This window comes from Mastigoproctus giganteus, chromosome 2 (genome assembly GCF_048544385.1).
Source record: "Mastigoproctus giganteus isolate SK-2022 chromosome 2, ASM4854438v1, whole genome shotgun sequence".
NCBI lineage: Eukaryota > Metazoa > Arthropoda > Arachnida > Uropygi > Thelyphonidae > Mastigoproctus > Mastigoproctus giganteus.
The window spans coordinates 222,199,368-222,223,635 of record NC_143576.1 but is presented as its reverse complement, the minus strand read 5'-3'; the positions used below and the strand labels follow the sequence as shown (position 1 = coordinate 222,223,635).

The 24,268-nt window shown below is 36.7% G+C and overlaps 1 protein-coding gene across 1 annotated transcript in view; it reads right to left on the bottom strand.

Moving 5' to 3' along the window:
• egl (Egl_like_exo domain-containing protein) overlaps positions 1-24,268 on the bottom strand; it is an 80,869-nt gene that overhangs the window by 5,475 nt on the left and 51,126 nt on the right. Inside the window, exon 4 of the mRNA XM_090390179.1 lies at positions 6,535-6,732. Within this exon, the coding sequence (XP_090246305.1) occupies positions 6,535-6,732 (198 nt within the window). The remainder of the gene's footprint in view (positions 1-6,534; positions 6,733-24,268) is intronic.

Genomic DNA, 24,268 nt, shown 5'->3' with positions numbered 1-24,268 from the left:
CATATTTTTCTTTATAACGAATTTTTTCAGGCAAATGATCAATTTTGTTATATGGAGGTCTGACTGTATTTAACAAACTGACAAAAAAAAAAAAACAAAAAAACAAGCTCTTAAAACATGCACACCTACTTAAACAGAAAACCAAGATACAATAACTGCCATATTTCTATTTGTCCAATTTTAATGAAACTTTGGATGGCTTGACAAATCTATTTAAAAGCATCAAATATAAAATTTCATGAAAATCCATCCATTGGGAGTCAACTTGCTAGATACAAACAGATGGATGGACGTGTGAGGGCAATAGGCATTTTAAGCATATATGCAAATGTACCTAAAAATTAGCAGGACTCATGGAAAAAACAGTCTATTCACAATGGCAGTGATCCCTTACTTTTTCTGTATATAATGTAAAAAGACATCTAGATGGCAGAACCACATTACAAATATTATTATAAATTGCCTCAGACAAGACTAGTTGTTATTTGGTTTTTAGGAGCATTAGCAACTAAGGCTATATTGCTCCGGGAATATGCGGTGGTCATTCCCTGACCTTTCCGCATCCTCCGTATTTGGTGGTCACGGGGCTCGAACCCCGTATAATCAAGAAGCGTGTGCTACGCACTGCTGCTCCTGCCCACCTGGCTACGGAGGCACCAGACAAGACTAGACAACCTGAAGAAGCCTGTCACTATATAGAACATACCAACTGAAAGGCCCGAACGCAGGTGTTACACTGTAATATTTCTCTTCATGTAATCATTTTTGATATGGTTGAAGGCAAGGATTCATGGTCAGATACCCTCCTTTAAAGATAAACAAATTCTTAATGGGGGCTGGAATTTGGTGATTATAGAGGGAATAGAAGATGCTAAACCTCATTATCATATTGCTCAAAGTAGCTGTAAATAGAGTTAGTACGGAAGATAATAGCATTGTCATTCTGAAATTGTCTGCTATTAATAAATAAAAAAAGAAAAAATAGTTAAAGTACATAGTGTTATATTTCAGGTGCACTTGTGAATAGTAATATTTTTACAATTTATAACAAAAAAAGTTTTATTTTATATTAGCTTTATTTTTTTATTTTTAATCATAATAAAAAAATAAATAAATAACTTTTATGTATGAGCTAAGAACATTTTGTTTTTGTGCATATGCCATATTGCTCATTCATTCCTACAATCAGCATGTCAACATTTTCTAGTTTGTTTCAGCTACAATATTCAGGTCTATGTGATATATAGGGGGGGGGGGGAGAGGCCAGAAATCTGGTTTGACATTTTAAAAGAATGAAATATAAAATTTTACAAAATTCCATCCATTACGAATCATTATATGCAGACAGACAAAGAAATAATATACAAAGAAAGAAACATACAGACAAAGAAATAATAATTACGACATTTCTATTGGACAGATTTTAATGAAATTTGGGACAGCTTAACAAATATTTTTGTTAAGCTGTCAAAACAGCAAATATAAAATTTTATGAAAATCCATCCACTGAGTTCAGTTATCATATGTGGACAAACATGGTGAAGACAATATGTGATGAATGCATATATGCTAACGTGCCTAAAAAGGAACATGTGATGCAGTACATAGTAATCATCTACTATGACTGACCTATTCAAAGCTTTCATCATGGCTCAAGGGAACAACTGCGAGGTGAATTGAAAAGACTTGTGAAACTTCATCCGTGGAGGCCAACATCACTTGCCCAATTAAAAATTAAATGCATGTCAATACGTGTCAGAAATTAGCAGAAAGTACTCCACTAAGACTATGGACCGTAATACAGGCCAAAAGATGCCCTAGGCCATATTAAAATCTCATCCATAAACCATTTTTTTCCTGTCTTTTCTCTGTGTCCCAATACTTTTGGGTAATAATTGAGTGAATTGTGTAATGTAGTGTATTTGAAATAAAGTTTGTGAGACAATATCAATAAGATAAATTTTCAAATAGGTATGGCCAGATTTTGAAGTAGAACAATATTTTATTTTGGCTATGCACGTGTCTTTGTATCAACTTGGGTAGAAATTCCAAATAAGTTGTCCACAAATGAAATTAAAAAAAATAGCTTTCAAAACTTCTCACTCTCCTAATCAAAGGACAGTTATTTTAATACCATAACCTCCAATAAACAATGATTCACCAGTAGAGAAGACTAATGTTCTTTATTCTTGGCAGCCACCACCACCACCCCCCAGATGGCACCGTTTCGAAGCTTGGTCTCATCAGTGGGCCGGTAGGTACCCCGGTGATACGAGTGACAACCCAGTTATATAATTTCACAATATGAGAGATGTCAGACAACTTGCAATAGTAAAGATTAAAAAGGGATTTAGGGCTGAGAGTCTCAGACGATGGTAAATTTACTAGATGAACAAGTTAGTGCAAAGCATCATTTTAGTTGGTAGTAAATCATTGAAGTAGATGAAATGGCATCATTTTTGTTACATCTCATATTGTGAATGCCTTCACAATGAGTTGCCCTGATATTGCACTACCTGAAATAAGCAATATTTTGCCAGTAGAGAAGAGAATGTAATGTTAATCTTCTCTGGGTTGTCATTCATTGTATCACCGGGGTACCAACCACCCACTGATCAAAAGCCAACAAGCTTAGAAACAGTGCAGTCTGGGTACAGGTATCCACCGAGAATAAGTAACATTAGTCTTCTCTACTGGAGAAGCGGTGCTTATTTGATGTTATTGTTTGGTTTTTAGGAGCATTAGCAACTAAGGCCATATTGCTCCGTGGATATGCAGTGGTCATCCCCTGACCTTTCCACATCCACCGTATTTGGTGGGCACGGGTTTGAACCCTGGTCTAATCAAGAAGCGTGTGCTACACACTGCTGCTCCTGCCCACCTGGCTACGGAGGCACCGCTTATTTGAGGTAGTGCAATATCAGAGCAACTCAATTTGAAGGCATTCACAATATGAGATGTGACAAAAACAATGCCAATTAACTTACTTTGGTGATTTACTACAAACTAAAATGATGCTTTGCACTAACTTGTTCATTTTTTTTTTTTTTTTTTTTTCTTATTAGTTGTTGGCGCATCAGCTATGGCCATAATGCACCTCCCAAAGTTTTTGCATTTTACTGTGATCCAAGCCCGAGGCGGGAATCGAGCCCACGACCTTTGGGTTGCCAGGCATGCACTTTACCTACCTGGCTAGCCCAGTCGACAACTTGTTCATCATGTCAGAAAACTATATTATTAGTACAAACTAAAGCTTGTACTAGCAATATAATAATATTAAGGAAATGCTGTTTACAGTATTCCTTGATATATAAAAAATATATATATACAGTGCTTTTTTTGTAAAAAAATAGGTGCTGGTACTCATTCTTTGCTATCAGGAAAAATTCAAAATTAAAAGGACATGAAAAGTACAGTACTCTAAAAAATTATTTCCTGGTGTTGTTACTTAGTAGTTATGTTTTTGGAATCAGAACAACAAATTAAGTTTATTAACACAGTTTACTAAGCATAAATTTATTATTCAAGTATATAAAAAATAAGTAATAAGTAAAAAAATAAGTAAAATAATTTCATAATAAAGTTTTTATAGAATATTCCAAATTTTTATTGAGTTCTCATCCAACACACTATGCCGACTTCTTACTGTTTGTGTCTGTTGCTGAATGACATTTCCGAAGCAGCCACGAATTGACATATTTGCTAGACTGAAGTGTGTCGCCACTGGGCCTACAATTTTAAGAAATATTAGTGAAGAAATTGTTTTTGTCATCAACGAAGCTCTGGTTGGGCTGACGATCAGATTCATTTGTGAATATCCTCATTCACATTCATATTCAATGAAATTGGTATTGTATTCAGAGGTTTCATCGAATGCTCTTCAATTTTTCCAAAAGCCGTCTTTTTGATTAGGTATCCCCGAAATGGACGAATTGTATTGCTTTCATTTTACTGAAGCCTAATGGACAATTTTCTAAATACATTCTCACCAAATGCCAACATTTCATGTTTAGGTTTCGTTGTTGTCATTTTCCTTCTCTCGTCATCGATATTGTCACTAGTTCTTAAATTTGAATTTTTCTTACTTTTTTTTTTTTAAACTGTCCAAAATGTTGGTGTCATTCGGATATCCAGCTACTGTGACCACGTAAACGGAGATGGGAAAAATTTACAGAAAAATGTGGATAACGCACTTCCGTGAAACAACAGATGATTATTTGTCGGGGTAAAAGTAAATCACACTCTCCTAATTCTTGAACGGGACGCTTACAGTTGATACTCAGCAGTGTCTAACCTACGGCCCGCACGGAAAGGGAATTGAAACAGCATTTTAAATTTTGCTTATTAAAAAAAAAAAAAAAAAAAATTATCATTAAGTGAGCATTTAAAGGCAAAAGTAAGGTATTTTTTTGAAAAACAAAAGAAAGTCATATTTTTATAATTTTAATAAACTCTAAAAAATAAAATAGTGACATAGATTTGTTACACATAAAAGTATTGGGAATTTGCATTTTTTATATATATTCAGGCAACAAAAAACAGTAACATGAAAACAGAAACTTTCTTTTATATGTAACAAGATATGGAAAATGTAACACTAATATTTCTTGAATCACTCAGTCCCAAAACCCGAAAGAATTCTAACTTGAATATGATCCTTGTACGAGAAAAGGTTGGACAACACTGCAGAAGGTTGACCAGAGCCCATTGGGAATACCCCTTTATCTGCTCATTGTTGACCAGTGCGATTTCTTCGTACCTCTGACAGGTGGTCGGATAGGTTTTACCAGGTACCACTAAGTTGTAGAATGGTAGAACAAGTTTTCTTGCTTAGCGGCAGCACTAATTTCCTAAATTGCCTGAAGGCCAAACAGTGTTTACGCAGTTGTCTCTCCTAAGCCGTTCGTTATATGAAAATTTCCTTCGCTCAACTGAAACTATTTTAAATGTAATTTCCAAGGGGATTAAAAAAAAATTCGTTCTAATAGGAGTTCGTTAAACAGAGGTCCGACTGAGTAATTTAGAATTCTAAAAATGGTTATAAAGTTTTATACAGAAGATATCTTAATAATAGACAGTTAGATGCAAATTTAGTTAAATAACTTTAAGCTTATTTGAAAAGTAGGTAAACATGTGAAAAAATTTACGGAATATTACAAATTTCGAAGTGCACAACAACCAAATGTCACTGTTAATAAAGGTGCTGGTATGCCGTACCGTTGAGTACCGTCTCAAAAAAAGCACTGATCTAAAACACACTATATACAGCTGATCACCAATTGAGACAATTCACCTGGGATGCTTGTTACCCTTAATGAAAGTTGCTTTCAGTTCTGGTACTATTATAAGAACCTCTGTATAAACTCTGGACATTCCTCCAGAGTTATGTTCGATAAATGAAGAGGCCATTTGAATGGAAGGTTGTTTGTTTTTTTTTCCAAAATAACTAAGGTTATGAGATAGCAGTTGATTGTGTCTATAAACTGTATGTATTTCATAACTGGTTTGCCTGTTTTGCTAGATGCAAGTTCCGGGGGGGGGGGGATGCACAGAAAGCTTATCCTGTAGGATATTGTTAAGAATCTCTAACTTGTTGGCTAATGTTTCTGTGGTGGGGGGTTTCACCATTTCACATGAAGATAAACTTGCGCATTCCCTGTTACTTTGGCATAGTAGGTATGACCTGGGTGGATAGCTATGGTACTGAGCTGACACGATGGAACACATTTTTCAGTTGCTCAAAAAAAAAAAAAAAAATAACAATAATAAACAAATACAGATCAAGGATGAAACGAGCAGTGAACTCACATGAAACTCACTTTCAAGTCATGAATGAAAGTTTAATGAGTTAAATGTGGGTTTGATTCTGGCCAAATATATTGTTGTGCAAATTCCAAATGTACCATAGTCATCTTCTTGAAGAGCATAAACATAGGAAGTCTTATATGGAAACAAGCCAAGAGTTCTACTAAGCGCCTTCCATACCACAGACACAGGCATCGTCTGTGTCTGTGGTATGGAAGTTTCCCATTAATTGACACAGGCATCGTCTGTGTCAATTAATGGGAAACTCATATCACCTTTTTTTTTTTTTTTTTTTTTTTTCTAAGAGAGACTAATAATAAAAAATCTATATTAACATTAAAGGGATGGATGAAAGACGAACACTGCTCTGTACACAAATAAATAATTTATTAAAAATAAAGCTTATAGGAGCGCATAGGAGATTATAAATTTATAAATTAATTTTGAGAAAGGCTATAAAACAGATAAAAAGCAAACAATTCTGGAAATAGCTGGTCATATGCTATGGCCTATCCTTTGAACTTTCATTTGCAGCAGAAAAGTTAAATTCTGGCCAAAGAACTTACATAAGTTCTGCCAAGTGATTCCTGTTCCAATGGGCTCCCAGTACTATTCTGTGTAGTTAGAGAAAACAAGAGCAATGTTTGCTTTCCATATAAGTTATTCCTGTAGACCATATATTTTAATATAAGGATCAATAAAGTTAAGTTTTAAACAAAACAAACCAACCTTAACAAACGTATCTCCCTATTGCTAAGAACAATCTGCTTAACTGAAGTACAATTTAATTTCTGCTTTAGGTCTGATACTTCCATATCAATTTTGCGTTGCTTTTTCTTTGCTTTCACTTCATCAGGATGGATGTATGACAGTATCTGTTCTAGGCATAACTCTTCCAACATTGGAAGAGAAGTGGGCTTTAACATCCTAGGTATTAAAATAGATTAATGCAAACAGTTCATTTTACTAAAATAAAATTATCTAAGGCAAAAAAAGTGGAATAAATAATCATAAAAATTTAAGATCTTAAAACATGAAATTAGCAATTAAAAAGACATATGCAGAAATATATATATTTATTTTTAAAGTAAAATCTCCTATGAAAAAAAATCTTTGAATTTGCTCTTGCTGAGAAACTCATTTTTTCTTATTTTGATTTTACACATTTTCTCATGCACTTAAACAATGCTTATCCATATAGTTTCTCTCACTTAAATGTTCAGTAATGTTTAGAACATTACTGGCCATTCACTACAGATAGATTAAAATATTTGCTGTGATCTATATTTGAGAAAGTGCATTCAATGTGCCATAATTTTTGGAATGTCGAGAAATAATAACATTCCAAAATCTTCAAAATTCTGAAAATTTGTAAATAATGGCTGAAAAGTAAGCTGGATTTATAGCTAAAAGTGAACACTTACTTTTGGGCTGAGCTGTAAACCAGAACTAAACTTTAAATTTTATAGAAAGTTTATTCTAGGTATAACCTCAACACAAGCAACAAACAAATAAAAAGGTGTACCAAGTTATAGCCAAAGTGAAATGCTGATGATAATAGCTGAGAGTTCAATCAGTGCACTGATAGGATCAAGCAGTTCACATCTGATGCCTTTACTTTCACACTATTCGTATAGTGACCACTTAGGAATGACTGCCTATATTTTTTATAGCATGTTGGGCACTGCACTTTGCATTACGGCACAGCACTTGAAGTACCACTTCAAGTGCTATGCTTACATGCATCAGATACAGTGAACATGTTAGGCCCATTGGGTCAATCTGTTTTTATCATCCCTTGAAATTGAAATTTAAATAAGATTTTGTATTTACAAATATAGAATTTTATTTATAAAATATTTATTTATATCTATAATTATGCCACATATAGAATTTTATTTATAAAATTCTATATGTTTAATTTAGGCATAATTTAGGTTTTACAGAGAGGAAGTAATGATTCCCTGGGTTTTTTTTTTTTTTTTTGATATGTGGGGGAAAACTATTTTCCATTGATTTTTCAGTCCATAGCTCCATGGTAATATTTCTGGGACAATTTTAAAAATGAGAAAACCCCAAAATTGAACCAAAATTTAAGAAATAATTTATTAATTTTAAGTAATGATGTAACAAAATTAAACACAGTTATTCCACAAATATAACACTAATGAGGTGCTAACTGCTACTAATAAAAGCACAAAAAAAATTGAATTAAAACTACATAGCAAAAATAAAATAAAAACTATATTTTGATCTCAAATACTTCAAGCAAACCAACTCATCCCATCACCCTTACAGCTAATGATGGCATTCTTACTGCAACCATATAGCAAATAATAATAATTTCTTTTAGCCAGCAAGTCACTGATTACTGGAACAGGTTACCTTCATAAGTAGTTGAGGCTGACTGTTTGAATATATTCAAAGGTCAACTGGATAGTTACCTATGTGAGGAGAGAAGTAAATAATTTGTATTTTCTTATCTACCTTTTTTTTTTTTGGCCAGTGCAACAAAAGCCTGTGGCTTCCTTGCACTATATGGCTATTACTATTGCTAATCAGTTAAATCATCATTTTCTCTCTCTAGGCAGCCAGCATATATTTATTTTAATTCTTCATGATGATGTCACAAGAATATGACACTTCTGCTCTGGTAAAAAACTATTTATAGCTTATTTAGACCCTTGAGACAGCATGGATTTCTTCAGTTTAGCCTCACAGTTCTAGTTTATATCTACAGTGTTGTTTTATTTTATTAATTTTAGTAGACTATCTTATTTAATCATTTTGCAAGATAAAATAATTAAATATGACATTAATAAGTTATTAAATATGATTAAATGAGAAAACCCCTAACAGTCACTGGATGTGGTAACCTTGTTTTTTTTTCTTAAAAATTCTCAAAATGCAGAGAAGTTATATGCGTTCCTGTATTTTTTCCTGCTTTAATATATGAAAGGATATTAATGTCACTTCACTCTTCTTCATATTAATACAGTAGAACTTCGGTTATCTGGAATAATTTGAAGGGCTGATTTTTCTTCTTCTTCTTTTTTTTTTTTTTTTTATTAATGGTAGTATTTGAGACAAATGTTTATTATGCTACGAGAGTATGTCTGTCTGTTTTTTTTTTTTACGTTGTATATCTGGTGAAATGTTGGATTAGGACTGATGGGTCTTCTTGGAAACTATGAGTCATAGAGTTTAGTCATTAGCTTCTGTGAACCCAATTTTCCATGACATATTTTTACCTTAATTTCATATTATGTTTAGTTTAGCTCAAGATGCAGTAAGAATAATATTGGCCCGAAACTGTGCAATTTATTATTTTTCTCAGTTGTTTTATGGTAAAATGTCAACGAAAAGAAACAGCACTGAAATGGACAGAAAACCAGGAAGAATGCGATATAATCAAATTCATATTATTAAGGAACTTGAAAGATTTCGCACAAAAAAAAAAAAGTAACAACAAACGATCAAACATTATTTTAATTTTATATTATTTTAAAAAATTATTTTAAATTTTATGTGGAAAAATTATTTCCACAAAATTTGCAGTAAAATACCTATCCGAATATACATACATATGTAAATGTGTGAATTTTTATGTATAAGTTATTATTATTCATTTTTTCCAAGCTATTTAAAGTCTTTTTCTTTTATCTTAATATATTATAACAGAATTTATTTAATTTTACCTTACATTCAATTATCCAGAAAATTTTGCTATCCGGAAGAGGTCTGACATTAATTATTCCGGATAACTGATGCTCTACTGTATAATTATTTGTGCTGATGCTAATTTTGATTCTTTATAATTACAGTTAGTAATCCTACATGCTCTTCCTTTACATACTAAAGAAGACTGTATAATTAGCATTAGTAGAGGCATTTGATGCAAGAAAGCAAGCTTATGCAGCATCAGCCAAAAAAAAAAAAAAAAAAAAAACCCACTTCCACTTCACCCCTCTGTTCGTTCAAAATACCTGTCTAGCTGAGCCTTAAACTTATTTAGGCTATCAACCTCCACCACAAGGGATGGAAGTCTGTTCCACCAACCAACCACCCGCTGGCTAAAGGCAAATTTCCGCACGTCTATCCTACATCTGTCTTTCCTCAATTTGAATTTATGCCCTCTCAGGTGATTTTTCTGAGCTAGAGGAAGAATCCCATCAGCATTGAGCATGCTTAAACCATTCAAGGCTTTATACACCTCTATCAGATCACCTCGCTGGTGCCTAGTCTCCAGACACTGTAATTTGCAAAACTTAAGCCTTTCTTCGTAAGAGCACCCCTTTGTTCCATTCACTAATCGTGTTGCCCTTCTCTGTACTCGTTCCAGCAGCTCTACATCCTTCTTGAAATGAGGCCTCCAGACCTGTATACAGTACTCTAGGTGTGGCCTGACCATCGCCTTATACAATGGAATAATCACCTCCTTATCCCTGCTGGAAAAATTCCTGTATATCATTAACAATACTCCATGAGCTACTCTTGCAGCCCGTCTGCACTGCTCAGAGAACTTCATATCTGCCTGCAAAACCACCCCCAAGTCCCTTTCACTCTCTACCACTGTCAGTGTAGTACCACAGAGTTGATACGTTGCTCTGGGGTTGCTGTTTCCCATGTGTAGTACTTTACATTTGTCAATGTTAAACTTCATTTGCCACCTCTCAGCCCATCTGCTCAACCTTTCCAGATCCTGTTGCAGCAGCATAGTGTCAGTAGTGTCCTTGACAACCCTGCCAACCTTTGTATCGTCTGCAAACTTGGACATTAAGCCCGATATACCATCATCAATATCATTTATAAATACAGAAAACAATAATGGACCCAACACTGAGCCCTGAGGGACTCCACTAATAACATCAGTCCACGATGAGCAGTGTCCATTGATTACCACTCTCTGTCTTCTCCCCCTCAACCACCCCTTTATCCATAGCAGCAATTTGCCTCCAATGTCACACTGCTCCAATTTGTGTAGCAGTCTTCCATGTGCAACAGTATCAAAAGCCTTTCTAAGATCCAAGTATATAATATCAAAGTTATTCCCTGCATCCAGTTCTTTTGTGACTGCATCATAGTATCCAATCAAGTTGGTCAGGCAAGACTTCCCCTTAACAAAACCATGCTGTGTCTGAGCTATAACTGAAGTCTTGTCTAAATGATCCTGCAGTGCTTCTTTAACCAGTGCCTCCATTAATTTTCCTGGAACAGAAGTTAAGCTCACAGGTCTATAATTACTTGTGTCAGCCTTTGATCCTCCTTTGTGAATTGGGGTCACATTTGCACATTTCCAGTCTATGGGCACCTCCCCTGAGTCCAAGGAAGCTCTCATAATTATGGCTAAGGGTTTGCTTACTTCCTTTGCTGCCTCCTTTAATATAACTGGATAGATCCCATCCACCCCGGGTGCCTTTCTTGTGTTTATCTTCAACAGTTTCTCCTCCACTTTACTCCCAGTTATTTCAAGATTCTGTAGCTTACTGCTAGAGTTGAATACACCTCTGGCATTCCCCTCGCTGAATAACTCCTCGTGTGAATGTCGATGCAAAATATTCATTTAGTTTGTTAGCTACCTGAGCAGAATCATCAACACTTGACCCATCAATATCAAGTGGACCAATCTGATTCATCCCCTTCCTTCTAGAGTTTACATAAGTAAAGAACTCTTTGCTGTTTTTCTTTGCATCCCTTGCCAAGGATTTCTCGTAATCTGCCTTCGCCTGCCTAACCTCCTTTGTAACTTGGTTGCATATCAACTTGTATCTATCATAGGCTTCTGTGTCATGTGTTAATTTGTATGTATCCCATGCATTTTTCTTCTCTGCCATATGCCTCATTAGTTCATCTGACATCCATTTTGGCCTAAACCTTGAACAATATTTCTTAGTTGGTATGTAAAGCCTAGTAGCTTCCAAGATAAGTTCTTTGAATGCTTCCCATTTTGAATTTGCTGTTGGTAACATCATCAGTTGGTCCCACTGTATAGAATTTAAATACTGTCTCAGTCCATCGTAGTCGCCTTTACGGAAGCAATAACCCTTCCCTTTACCCCTAATGGTAGTTACCTCTTTGAGTAAATCCCACTTCAGCACACTGTGATCACTGCCACCTAGTGGTTCATTTATCTGCAGATTCTTAATGCATGAAGAATCACTGCTGATAATCAAATCAAGAGTATTACTCCCTCTAGTTGCCTCCCGAACATGCTGATGTAGAAAACAATCATCCAATAAATCCACAAAAGCCCTGCTAGTGTGTGAGTAACCAGCCCCCAAATTCCAGTCAATATCTGGGAAATTAAAATCTCCCATTATAAGACACTCTGATTTACTGGCCCACTCTATTTCCCTGTACAGTTCCTTATTATACTCATCAGAGTCATTAGGCCTATAGCACACTCCTACTCTCAATTTTGATCTCCCAATGTTTATGTCACACCAAACTGACTCCACACTGCACTGTCCAGCGATGTCGACTGGCTTCACTTCCTTGGTTTTTATGTGTTTCTTAACTAATAGCATAACCCCTCCCCACTTCCTATCCTGTCTATCCTTTCTGTAGACGTTGTACTCCCCAAATTGCAGTTCTGCATCCCTTATATCTGTGTGACACCACGTCTCTGATATCCCAACAATATCTGCCTTCGATGTTTTGAGCAATACCTCAAATTCATCAAATTTATTTACTAAACTCCTAGCATTGGTGTACACGCAAGTATACCTGCACCTGTTTCTATTCTTAGCTACCCTAACACAACCCATGTGTTTACTTGTACCGCAGTGGCTCCCAGCAGTCTCTGAAATACCATGCATCTTGTTTTTCAGGCTTCTGCTCATTCTAATAGAAGCAGTGCAAGAATCTCTTTCACCTCTGCCAGTGGCTACTGTCAATCTATTGGTCTTTGTCTCCCCCCAAGCTAGCAGTTTTCCGACCCACCTAACACTGCCTCGATTCATCTGTTCTGACATCAAAAGCATCACAACATTGCTACACCGTGCCCTTCTAGTCCTAAAAGGATTGGCCAAGGATACACAGCTCATGATATACTAATGAACCGACAGTACTACAAATAACTGAATGCTATTTTCCTTCCAACATGTAGTAGCCCATGGAAAAAAAAAAAAAAACACACACACACAATGAGGCACTGTCATGTTTGAATACATACCAAAAGGGAGGAAAAGAAAAGAAGGTATGTGTTCCAAATATGATGTGGGATTGTGCACTGATTGATTCTAAAAAAACGTGTGCTAAAGTATCCACACCCTACTCAAAGAATTTTCAGCTCCAACAAACATAAGTTTTTGAAGAATTTGCCGATTTATTGATCTAATTGTCATATTAAATTGTAATAAGTAGCTTTATAGTCCTAGCCATGCTCATTATTTTATTGTTGAATTTAGCTACAGATTTTGTAGGTTACTACTTAATATACATAGCACCTTTGTATCGTTCGAATCTTGCTTCCATTGTTACAGAGTGAGTAGTATCGAAATTCTAATTTTTTGTGATAAATAGGTAACTCTAAAGTCAAATCACTTAGGCTAGCATTAGTCGGATAATTTTGTTACATATAATTAACATAACTTTCAAGTGTAACAGTATAGCCTAATACATATAACACAAACTTGGAAGTGTGGTAGAATTATCGCCAGGTAATTGGTGTATCGATAAAAATATTTGAATTGAATTTTAATTATATATACAGGCAACCCCCGTTTAACACTGTACTTCTACAACACTGTTTCGCTCTAACACAATTGATAAATTGCAGCAATCCTGGCACAACACGGTGTCGCTCTAACACGGTTAGAGAATTTCGGTAAACCTCACATAACAGGGTATTTTTGAGTTTTTGTGCAGGGTAATAAAACCCTGCTATTATGTTGGATGTAATTTTTCAATGTTTCCACTCTTTTTGAATCCCTGCTGTTGATTCACTAGTCAAAAAAAAAAATATTGAGAAATCTGTGTATTTTATTTAGTTGGGAAACTCCCGTGTTACATTCTGTGCTATTGAACTTGTGGAAAAATCTAGATTTGAAAGTTTTATTACTATTGGATAGCACACCAGGCCATCCAAAAAATTTAAGTCATCCAAACGTTGAAGTTATGTTCCTACCACCACAGTTATATTGGGTTAATACAACTTTCATTCAGCCGTTAGATCAAGGCATTATATCCACGTTTAAAATTCATTCCATCAGAAAATCGTTACAATGGCTTTTGTAAAAAATTGATTCTGAATCTATTGAAGTAATGGAGGCATGGAAACATTTCTCAATTGTGGATTGTATCAGAAACATAGCTTTATTGCTGAAAGAAGTAAAACTGTCAATGTTAAATACATATGAAAAAATGTATGGCCAGAGTCAGTTCATTCAGGAAATATGATCGAACGGGCAGGTTTTTTTGATATGACTACTGAAGCCCTCGTGAATAGCACAGTTCATAGTATCACCCTCTTCCCCACACTGCTGGAAAAGGCCCAGGTTCAAATCCTGTCGATGAAGGGAGGAATTTTTATGCGTTTTTTTCACAAGGTGGCTGAGTTAGTTGGGCTCGGGTAGTATGGTTTTTCCGCCGGGAAAACGGGTTTTTCATCCAGCAAAACAGATTTAATTTGATTTTGATTTTTGTGGTGTAAAAACAGCAAGGTTATAGTGCACCAGGAAAAGGTTAAAATATAAAAAGGTAAGACTGGTAACTTGTAAAATCTAAAAGGTGCATATATATACAGTCATATCAATAAATAAAATCAGTACAATGATAAAAGCAAATTGTATATTTTATATGAGTGTATACATATTGATCGATTTTAAAAATTTAAAAACTGCTGACACGTTGTCGTTGTCATTTAAAATCTGACTGAGTGTATATGGCTCAGTCAGATGGGTAAAAGCAGTAAAACGAGCATTTATAAAACTGGTACAATCACATAAAATGTGTTGGATGGATAAAATGGTGTCACATCAGCAAAACAGAAAATCGACCTCAGGACACACTCAATTTATAGACAATATACACTGATTAACATGGCCTTAGTCGCTGATGCTCCTAAAAAATTAAAAAAAAGGATATGATTACTCAATACATTCAAGAATTACTGGTAGAAAAAGGCGGCGGCGTAGCTGATTTGGTGCAAATGGCATTGGAGGTAAAATCAATTCAGATGATGATATTGTAGATGAAAATTCTAAACTTCAAAATTTTACAGTAAAAAGCATACGGGAAAGCAAAGTTAGCCAAGCAATTAGAATCTTATTTTTTGAATGCAGATTCTTGAATGAAAGGAGCCCAAAGTTCAAAAGGGAGCTTCAAAAATGCTTAGTTCCATACGATGAAATCAAAGAGTTATCAAGCAAAAGCAAACAAACCCAGATTAGTGATTTTTTAAAGAGAGCCAAAGATACACGAAATCTAGAATGGTGTATTTTTGTTAACTTTTGGAACATAAACCCCCTTTTTGTACTTTTCTTAGTTGTGAAGGCACCCACAATATGAGATACAATTAAAACAATGCCTTTACACTACATACGTAGTTCAAATTTATGGGTAAACTATGTGTATCTACACCGATATTATATAGTTAATTACCTAAACCCATAAAAAATTATGCCTTGTGCATTTCATCTTCTAATACATTATTATTACCTACACCAATGTTTCTCAATCTTTTTACTCTCGTGGCACATTTTCCAAAGAAGAAAAATTTCGCGGCACACCTACGTAGTCATAGAAGAAGAAATTTCTAAATTTCGCGGCACACTTGGAAAATTTTGCGGCACACCCTTTGAGAAACACTGACCTACACCATATGGCATCTCTCATATTGTGGAAATAACTTTGCAACTGTGATGGCATGTTGCATTACTAGGGTACCTGCCCACCCACTGATGATGAAGCCCACTAGCTTCGAAACAATCATCTGGGTGGTGGTATCCACAGAAAATAAATAACAGTAGCTTTCTCTACTACAGAAGGCATTATTTATTTGAAGTAATGCAATACCAGTTATCTCATTGTGAAGGCACACACAATATGAGATACAATTAAAAACGATGCTGCCTTTACACTACATACGTAGTTTTGTAGTGTAACCCACAAATTTATGGGTAAACGATGCTGTATCTACACCGATATTATATATATACAGTACACACAATATAATATTAGCATTAGTTAGCATTAGCTGAGGCATATGTTGCAAAAAAGCAAGTTATACAGCATCAGCCAAAAAAAAAAAAAAAAACCCTTCCCATTTCACCCATCCGGTCACTCCAAATGTTTTTCTAGTTCAGCCTTCAATTTATTTAAACTATCAACTTCCACAACATCAGATGGAAGTCTGTTCCACCAATCAACTAACAACTGGCAAAAGGCAAACTTCCGCACATCTACTTTACAACTGTCTTTCCTCAATTTGAATCTATGCCCCTTCAGGTTCTTAATCAGAGCAAGCAGAAGTATCCTGTCAGCATTGAGCCTCCTTAAACCATTCAAGGCCTTATTCACCTCGATCAGATCACCTCACAGGTGCCTAATCTCCAGAACTTAAGCCTTTCTTCGTAAGCACATCCCTTTATTCCTCTCACCAATCTTGTTGCCTGTCTCTGTACTCGTTCTAGAAACTCTACAGCCTTCCTAAAATGAGGCCTCCAGACCTGTATACAGTACTCAAGGTGTGGCCTGACCATTGCCTTATACAAAGGGATAATCACCTCCTTGTCTCTGCTAGCAAAATTCCTATCTATCATTGACAAAACTCCATGACCTGCTCTGGCAGCCCGTCTGCACTGCTAAAAGAACTTCATATCTGACTGCACAATTACCCCCAGGTCTTTTTCACTCTCCACCTCCCTGAGTGTAGTACCAAACAGTTGGTACGTTTACCTTGGATTACTGCTATCCACAAGCAGTACTTTGCATTTGTCAATGTTAAACTTCAGCTGCCACTTTTCAGCCAGTCTGCCTAACTTTTCTAGATCCTATTGCAGTAGCATACTGTCTTTATTGTTTTTAACAATCTGCCAACCTTTGTATCATCTGCAACTTGGACATTAAGCCTGATATACCTTTATCAATATCATTGATAAATAAAAACAATAATAGGCCCAGCACCGAACCTGGGGGACTCTGCTAATAACATTAGCCCACGTAGAGCGGTGTCCATTTATTACCACTCTCTGCCGTCTCCCACTCAACCATCCCTTTATCCATCACAGTAACTTGCCCTTAATGCCATACCGCTCCAATTTGTACAGCAGCCTTCCACGTGCAACAGTATCAAAAGCTTTCCTGAAATCCAAGTATATGATATCAAAATTATTTTTTGCATCCAGGAATTATAAATCCAAAAATATATTATGCCAAAAGAATAGTTGGAACCGGACCAGAGTGGAAATAACTTTATTGGAAATATCTGCCAGGGTGCAAAAGATGATGATGTAGAGCAGATATAGTCTTTTAAGGGCACAAAAGGTGATATTGTTGTAGACATTGGCAATATTGACATTAAGAGGGCACTCTGGTTGCAGAAGAGAACAGTCAATGGATTTTTGGTTGCTGTAAAGGGATAAGTAGTTTTGATATTTTTACCGTATTCATCATTAATTAACATACTACATTGTGTTCTACAAAGATATTAAACAAGGCTTAGTTCGTTAGCTTCTTTTTTTAAACTAGTGATTTTTGGAAGTTATGACTCCTGGTGTTGGCACCAATACTGTTGAACTAGTCGCCATGTTGTAGTCAATAAGAAATAGAGTAACGTATATATCTCGAACTGATGAGCATAAGGTATAACGTAAAACTAGATAGCATAATACGAAGCACTGTATTAAGAATCTGTTAACTTAGTATAGTTTTATCAATTAATCAAAAATATTTATTAATCTTATTAAATTTCATTGTTAATTAAATTGTATTTACATGGAAATCATGACCCAGACTATAGCTGCAAAGCAATGTTCACAGACTAGTGAGAGTGCTGTGGCTCAGGGGAGAAACAAAGGAGGCAGGGGATTCTCAACGTATCACAATCTCAAAAAATGTGCGAAATGTGAAATGTTTATAGACCTTTCTAAAACAGGACATGATCTAGCCAAGGAGAATGTCTTTGTGTGTGCTAGGTGGCTAGAATGTCAAGAAATTAGGCGTCAACTCAGTGTTCTGATAGGCGTCTATGAGAGATTGAGGTGCAGGGTAAATGACCTCGAAGAAATTAATGAGGGGCCCCATCAAGATTTCAGCTGCCCAGCTCAATGGCAGAGCTCACTCCTGTGCATCAGGCAACACAGAGGCAATCTCCAAGGCAGAATGCGCTGGTCCCACAGGAACTAATTATTGTTAGTGACTCTATTGTCAGGGAGATGGGGAATATGCTATGCAAGAAGGATAGATGGAACAGGACCAGGGGCAAAAGTTGATGACGTTGTAGAGCAGATATCTTTTAAGGGCAAAAAAGGTAAGGTTGTTGTACACGGAACTAATGACATTAAGAGTAACAAATCTGCAGATTTACTCAACAAGTACAGGTCAATGTTGAAAAAAAGTCGTGAGTTAGGGTTGAATGTGAAAGTTGTTGTTATTTGGTTTTTAAGAGCATTAGCAACTAAGTCCATATTGCTCTGGGGGGGGGGGGGATATGCAGTGGTCATTCCCTGACCTTTCTGCATTCTCCATATTTGGTGGTCACGGGCTCGAACCCCAGTCTAATCAAGAAGCGTGTGCTACGCACTGCTGCGCTTGCTGACCAAGATTAAATGGTCAGCAAGCAACATAGAGGCAGAATGCGCTGGTCCCACAGGAACTAGTTATTGTTAATGATTCTATTGTCAGGGAGATAGGGAATATACTATGCAAGAAGGATAGGTGGAACAGGACCAGGGTATGGCTGCCAGGGAAAAAAGTTGATGACGTTGTAGAGCAGATATCTTTTAAGGGCATAAAAGATAAGATTGTTGTACACGGAACTAATGACATTAAGAGTAACAAATCTGCAGATTTACTCAACAAATACAGGTCAATGTTGAAAAAAAGTCGTGAGTTAGGGTTGAATGTGAAAGTTGTTGTTATTTGGTTTTTAGGAGCATTAGCAACTAAGTCCATAATGCTCTGGGGGGTAGGGGGATATGCGGTGGTTATTCCCTGACCTTTCTGCATCCTCCATATTTGGTGGTCACGGGCTCGAACCCCGGTCTAATCAAGAAGCGTGTGCTACGTACTGCTGCTCCTGCCGACCTAACTACGGAAATGTCAAATGAATGAATGAATGAATGTGAAAGTGTCTCCAATTCTGCCCAGACACAAAAGGAGGGGGTATACGATACAAGCCTTGTCAGTCAATTCGGCCATGGAGAGATTGTGCAAGGCTCATGGGGTAGAATTTTCTTCAGCGTGGTCTGTGCTTGTTGACAGGAGAGACTGCTTCTACAGGGATGGGATACACTTAAATAGAAAGGTTGCAAGAATATTTGCTGATGCAATGAAGGCAGTATTAGGTGGGTCGGAAAACTGCTAGCTTGGGGGGGATACGCAGACTAAAAGATAAACAGTAGGCAGAGACAAAAGTTATTCTTGTACTGCTGCTATTAGAATGAGCAGCAGCCTGGAAAGCAAGGTGCTGGAGAATTCCAGGAATGTTGGGAGTCATAGGGGAACAAGTAAATACATGGGCTGTGTTAGGGTAACTAAGAGTAGGAACAGGTGCATGTATACTTGCATGTACACCAATGCTAGGAGTATAGTTAATAAATTTGATGAATTTGAAATGCTGGTCAAGACATCAAAGGCGGATATTGTTGGGATATCAGAGACGTGGTGTAACACAGATATAAGCAGTGCAGAATTGGAATTTGGGGGAGTACAATGTGTACAGAAAGGATAGATAGGACAGGAAGGAGGAGAGGTTAAACTGTTAGTTAAAAAACACACAAAATCTAAGGAAGTACATCCAGTTGACATTGGTGGACAATGCAATGTTGAGTCAGTTTGGTGAGACATAAGCACTGGGAAAGGGAAAATGAAAGCAAGTGTGTGTGTGTGTGTGTTATAGGCCTAATGAATCTGATGAGTATAATGAGCAATTGTGCAGAGAAATGGAGTGGGCCAGTAAATCAGAATGTCTTATAATGGGGGATTTTAACTTTTCAGATATTGACTGGAACTAGTCGGTTGGTCACTCGCACACTAGCAAGACTTTTGTGGATTTATTGGATGACTGTTTTCTACAGAAACATGTTTGAGAGGCAACCAGAGGGACCAGATACTCTTGATCTGATAATTAGCAGTGATTATTCATGCATTAAGAATTTGCAGATAAAGGAACCACTGGGTGAGAGTGATCACAATGTACTGATGTGGGATTTACTTAAAGATGTAACTACCATCAAGGATAAAGGGAAGAGCTTTTGCTTTCGTAAAGGTGACTACAGGGATCTCAGATAGTTTTTAAATTCTATACAGTGGGATCGACTGATGATGTTACCAACAGTGAATTCTAAATGGAAAGCCTTCAGGGACTTAATCTTGGAGGCTACTAGGCTTTTCATACCAACTAAGAAATACTGTTCGAGGTTTAGGCCTAAATGGATGTCAGATGAATAATGGGGCTCATGGCAGTGAAGAAAAATGTATGGGATGCATATAAATTATCAGGCAACATGGAAACCTATGGCACATAAAATAGTCTATAATCAAGCCACAAAGGAGGTTAGGCAGGCGAAGGCAGATTACGAGAAATCTTTGGCAAAGTATGCAAAGAAAAATAGCAAAGAGTTCTTTGATTATGTGAACTCTAGAAGGAAAGGGATGAATCAGATTGGATCACTTAACATAGATGATTTGACTATTGATGATCATGCTCAGATACCAAACAAACTGAATGAGTATTTTGCATCTACATTCACACATGAGGAGTTATTCAAGGAGGGAAATGCCAGAAGTTTATCAAACTCTAACAGGGAGCTAAGTGATTTTGTAATAACAGAAAGCAAAGTGGAGGAGAAATTGATGAAGTTAAACATAAGGAAGGCACTTGGGGTGGACGGGATCTATCCAGTTATATTAAAGGAGGCAGCAAAGAAAGTAAGCAAACTCTTAGCCATAATTATGAGTGTCCTTGGACTCAGGGGAGGTCCCCATGGACTGGAGGTGGACAAATATATACCAATTCAAAAGGGGATTCAAAAGGTGACACAAGTAACTATAGACCTGTTAGTTTAACTTGTGTTCAGGGGAAAATAATGGAGTCACTGGTTAAAGAAGCATTTCACGATCATCTAGAGAAGATTGCAGTAATAGTTAAGACACAGCATGGGTTTCTTAAAGGGAGGTCTTGTGTGGCCAATTCGATTGGAACTATTGTCACAAAGGAACTGGATGCAAAAAATAATTTTGATATCATATACTTGGATTTCAGGAAAGCTTTTGATACTATTTATTATTATTATTATTATTATTATTATTATTATTATACTGTTGCACATGGAAGACTACTGTACAAATTGGAGCGGTATGGCATTAAGGGTAAGTTGCTACAATGGATAAGGGAATGGTTGAGTGGGAGACGACAGGGAGTAGTAATCAATGGACACTGCTCTTCGTGGACAAATGTTATTAGTGGAGGTCCCCAGGTTCGGTGCTGAGCCCATTGTTGTTTTGTGTATTCATCAATGATACTGATAAAGGTATATCAGGCTTAATGTCCAAGTTTGCAGATGATACAAAGGTTGGCAGAGTTGTTAAAGACAGTAAAGACAGTATGCTACTCCAACTGGATCTAGATAAGTTGGGCAAATGGGCTGAGAAGTGGCAGCTGAAGTTTAACATTGACAAATGCAAAGTACTGCATATGGGAAGCAATAACCCAAGAGAAACGTATCAACTGCATGTTACACTCAGGGAAGTGGAAAGTGAAAAAGACCTGGGGGTAATTGTGCAGTCAGATATGAAGTTCGCTGAGCAGTTCAGACAGGCTGCCAGAGCAGGTCATGGAGTTTTGTCAATGATATATAGGAATTTTGCTTGCAGAGACAAGGAGGTGATTATTCCCTTTTATAAGACAATGGTCAGGCCACACCTTGGGTATTGTATACAGGTCTAGAGGCCTCATTTTAGGAAGGATGTAGAGTTGCTAGAACGAGTACAGAGAAGGGTAACAAGATTGGCGAGAGAAACAAAGGGGTTCACTTACAATGAAAGGCTTATGTTCTGCAAGTTGCAGCACCTGGAGAGTAGGCACATGCGAAGTGATCTGATTGAGGCGCATAAGGCCTTGAATGGGTTGAGTAAGCTGAATACTGATGGGATTATTCCTCTTGCTCAGATTAAGAATCTGAGGGGGCATAGATTCAAACTGAGAAAAGACAGTTGTAGAATAGATGTGCACATGTTTGCCTTTAGCCAGCAGGTAGATGATTGCTGGAACAAACTTCCATCTGTTGTTGTGGAAATTGATAGCTTAAATAAATTCAAGGCAGAACTAGACAAACATTTGGAACAAACGGATCAGTGAAATGGGAAGGGGTTTTTTTTTTTTTTTTTTTTGGCTGATGCTGCATAAGCTTGCTTTCTTGCATCATATGCATCTACAAATGCTAATGCTAAGAGTAGGAGATCTGCAAATTTACTTAAGAAGTGCAGGACAACACTAATAAAATTGTGAGTTAGGGTTAAATTTGAAAGTGTCTGCAATTCTGCCAAGGTATTGACAGGAGGGAGTATATGACAGAGCCTTGTCATATATTCCCTCCCTTGAGAGATTGTGCAAGGCTCATGTGGTAGAATTTTTCTCAGTGTGGTCTGTGCTTGTTAACAGACGAGATTGCTTCTACAGGGATGGACATGCTTAAACAGAAAGGCTGCAAGAATATTTGCTGATGCTATCAAGGCAGTGTTAAGTGGATTACAAAATTGCTAGCTTGGGGGAGATACACAGACTAAGAGATAAACAATAGCTGCTGAAACGAGTACAGAGGAGGGCAACAAGATGAGATTGGTGGGTAGAACAAAGGGGTGCTCTTACCAAGAAAGGTGCCAGTTCTGCAAATTGTAGCATCTGGAGACTAGGCACTTACAAGGTGATTTCATTGAGGTGCTTAAGGCTTTGAATAAATTGAGCAAGCTCAATGCTGATGGAATTCTTCTTTTTGCACAGACCACACATGAGAGGGCACAAATTCAAATTGAGGAAGGATGGTTATAGAATAGATGTGCGGAAGCTTGCTTTTAGCTAGCGGGTGGTTGTTGCCAGAAGAAACTTCCATCCATTGTTGTTGTTGAGTTGTTAGCTTTAATAAATTCAAGGAAGAACTAGACAAACTACTGGAGGGAATGGATAGGTGAAATGGGAATTGTTTTCTTGCATCATTTACCACTGCTAATGCTAGATTGTACAACATTGTACAAATCTTTTGTGTGTAATTTATTGTTTGGAAGTTACTATTTTGATATCTTACCAATAGATCAGCAATAAACTATTAAATTAATACAATATGTTCGCTTATGTATCATGCATAAAAATTCAATTTTGTAGCATTTTCTTACAATTTCAGAAAAGTCAACTTTTTTCAAAAATAACTGAGGCTATGGGCTTACTTAATAGCTGTGAAAGTTGCTCACTAGCTAAAAGGTAACTGCAATTTACAGCTGTAACTGAACAACAACGTTTTGTGGAAAATCAACACTAATCAAGCATATTAGCAGAGGCACATGATGCAAGAAAGCAAGCTTATATACAGCATCAGCCAAAAAAAAAAAAAAAAAACAGCCCTTCCCATTTCGCTAATCCATTCAATCCAAACCTTTGTCTAGTTCTGCCTTGAATTTAATTTTAAGCTATCAACTTCCAGAACAACAGATGGAAGTTTGTTCCAGCAATCAACTACCTGCTGGCTAAAGGCAAACTTCTGCGCATCTATTCTACAACTGTCTTTCCTCAGTTTGAATCTATGCCCCCTCAGGTTTGTAATCAGAGCAAGAGGAAGAATCCCGTCAGCACTGAGCCTGCTCAATCCATTCAAGGAATTATACACCTCAATGAGATCGCCTTGTAGGTGCCTAGTCTCCAGAAGCTGCAATTTGCAGAACTTAAGTCTTTCTTCATAAGAGCACCCTGTTGTTCCCTTCACCAGTCTTGTTGCCCTTCCCTGTACTCATTCTAGCAACTCTACATCCTTCCTAAAATGAGGCTTCCAGACCAGTATTCAAGGTGTGGCCTTATCATTGCCTTATACAAGGAGATAATCATCTCCTTATCCTGTTGATATTTATCCCCCTTCATATGTATCCTACCAAGTGATTCGATACTGATCTTGACAAAGTGAGTGCCTTTGTAGTAATACAGATTTATATCAACGTTACAATTTTCTTTATAAAAGATACTAAAATAAAAGTTATTTTATTCATTGCAAAATCCCAACTGATAAGCTAATAACTAAACAGCAAAGGTATATGT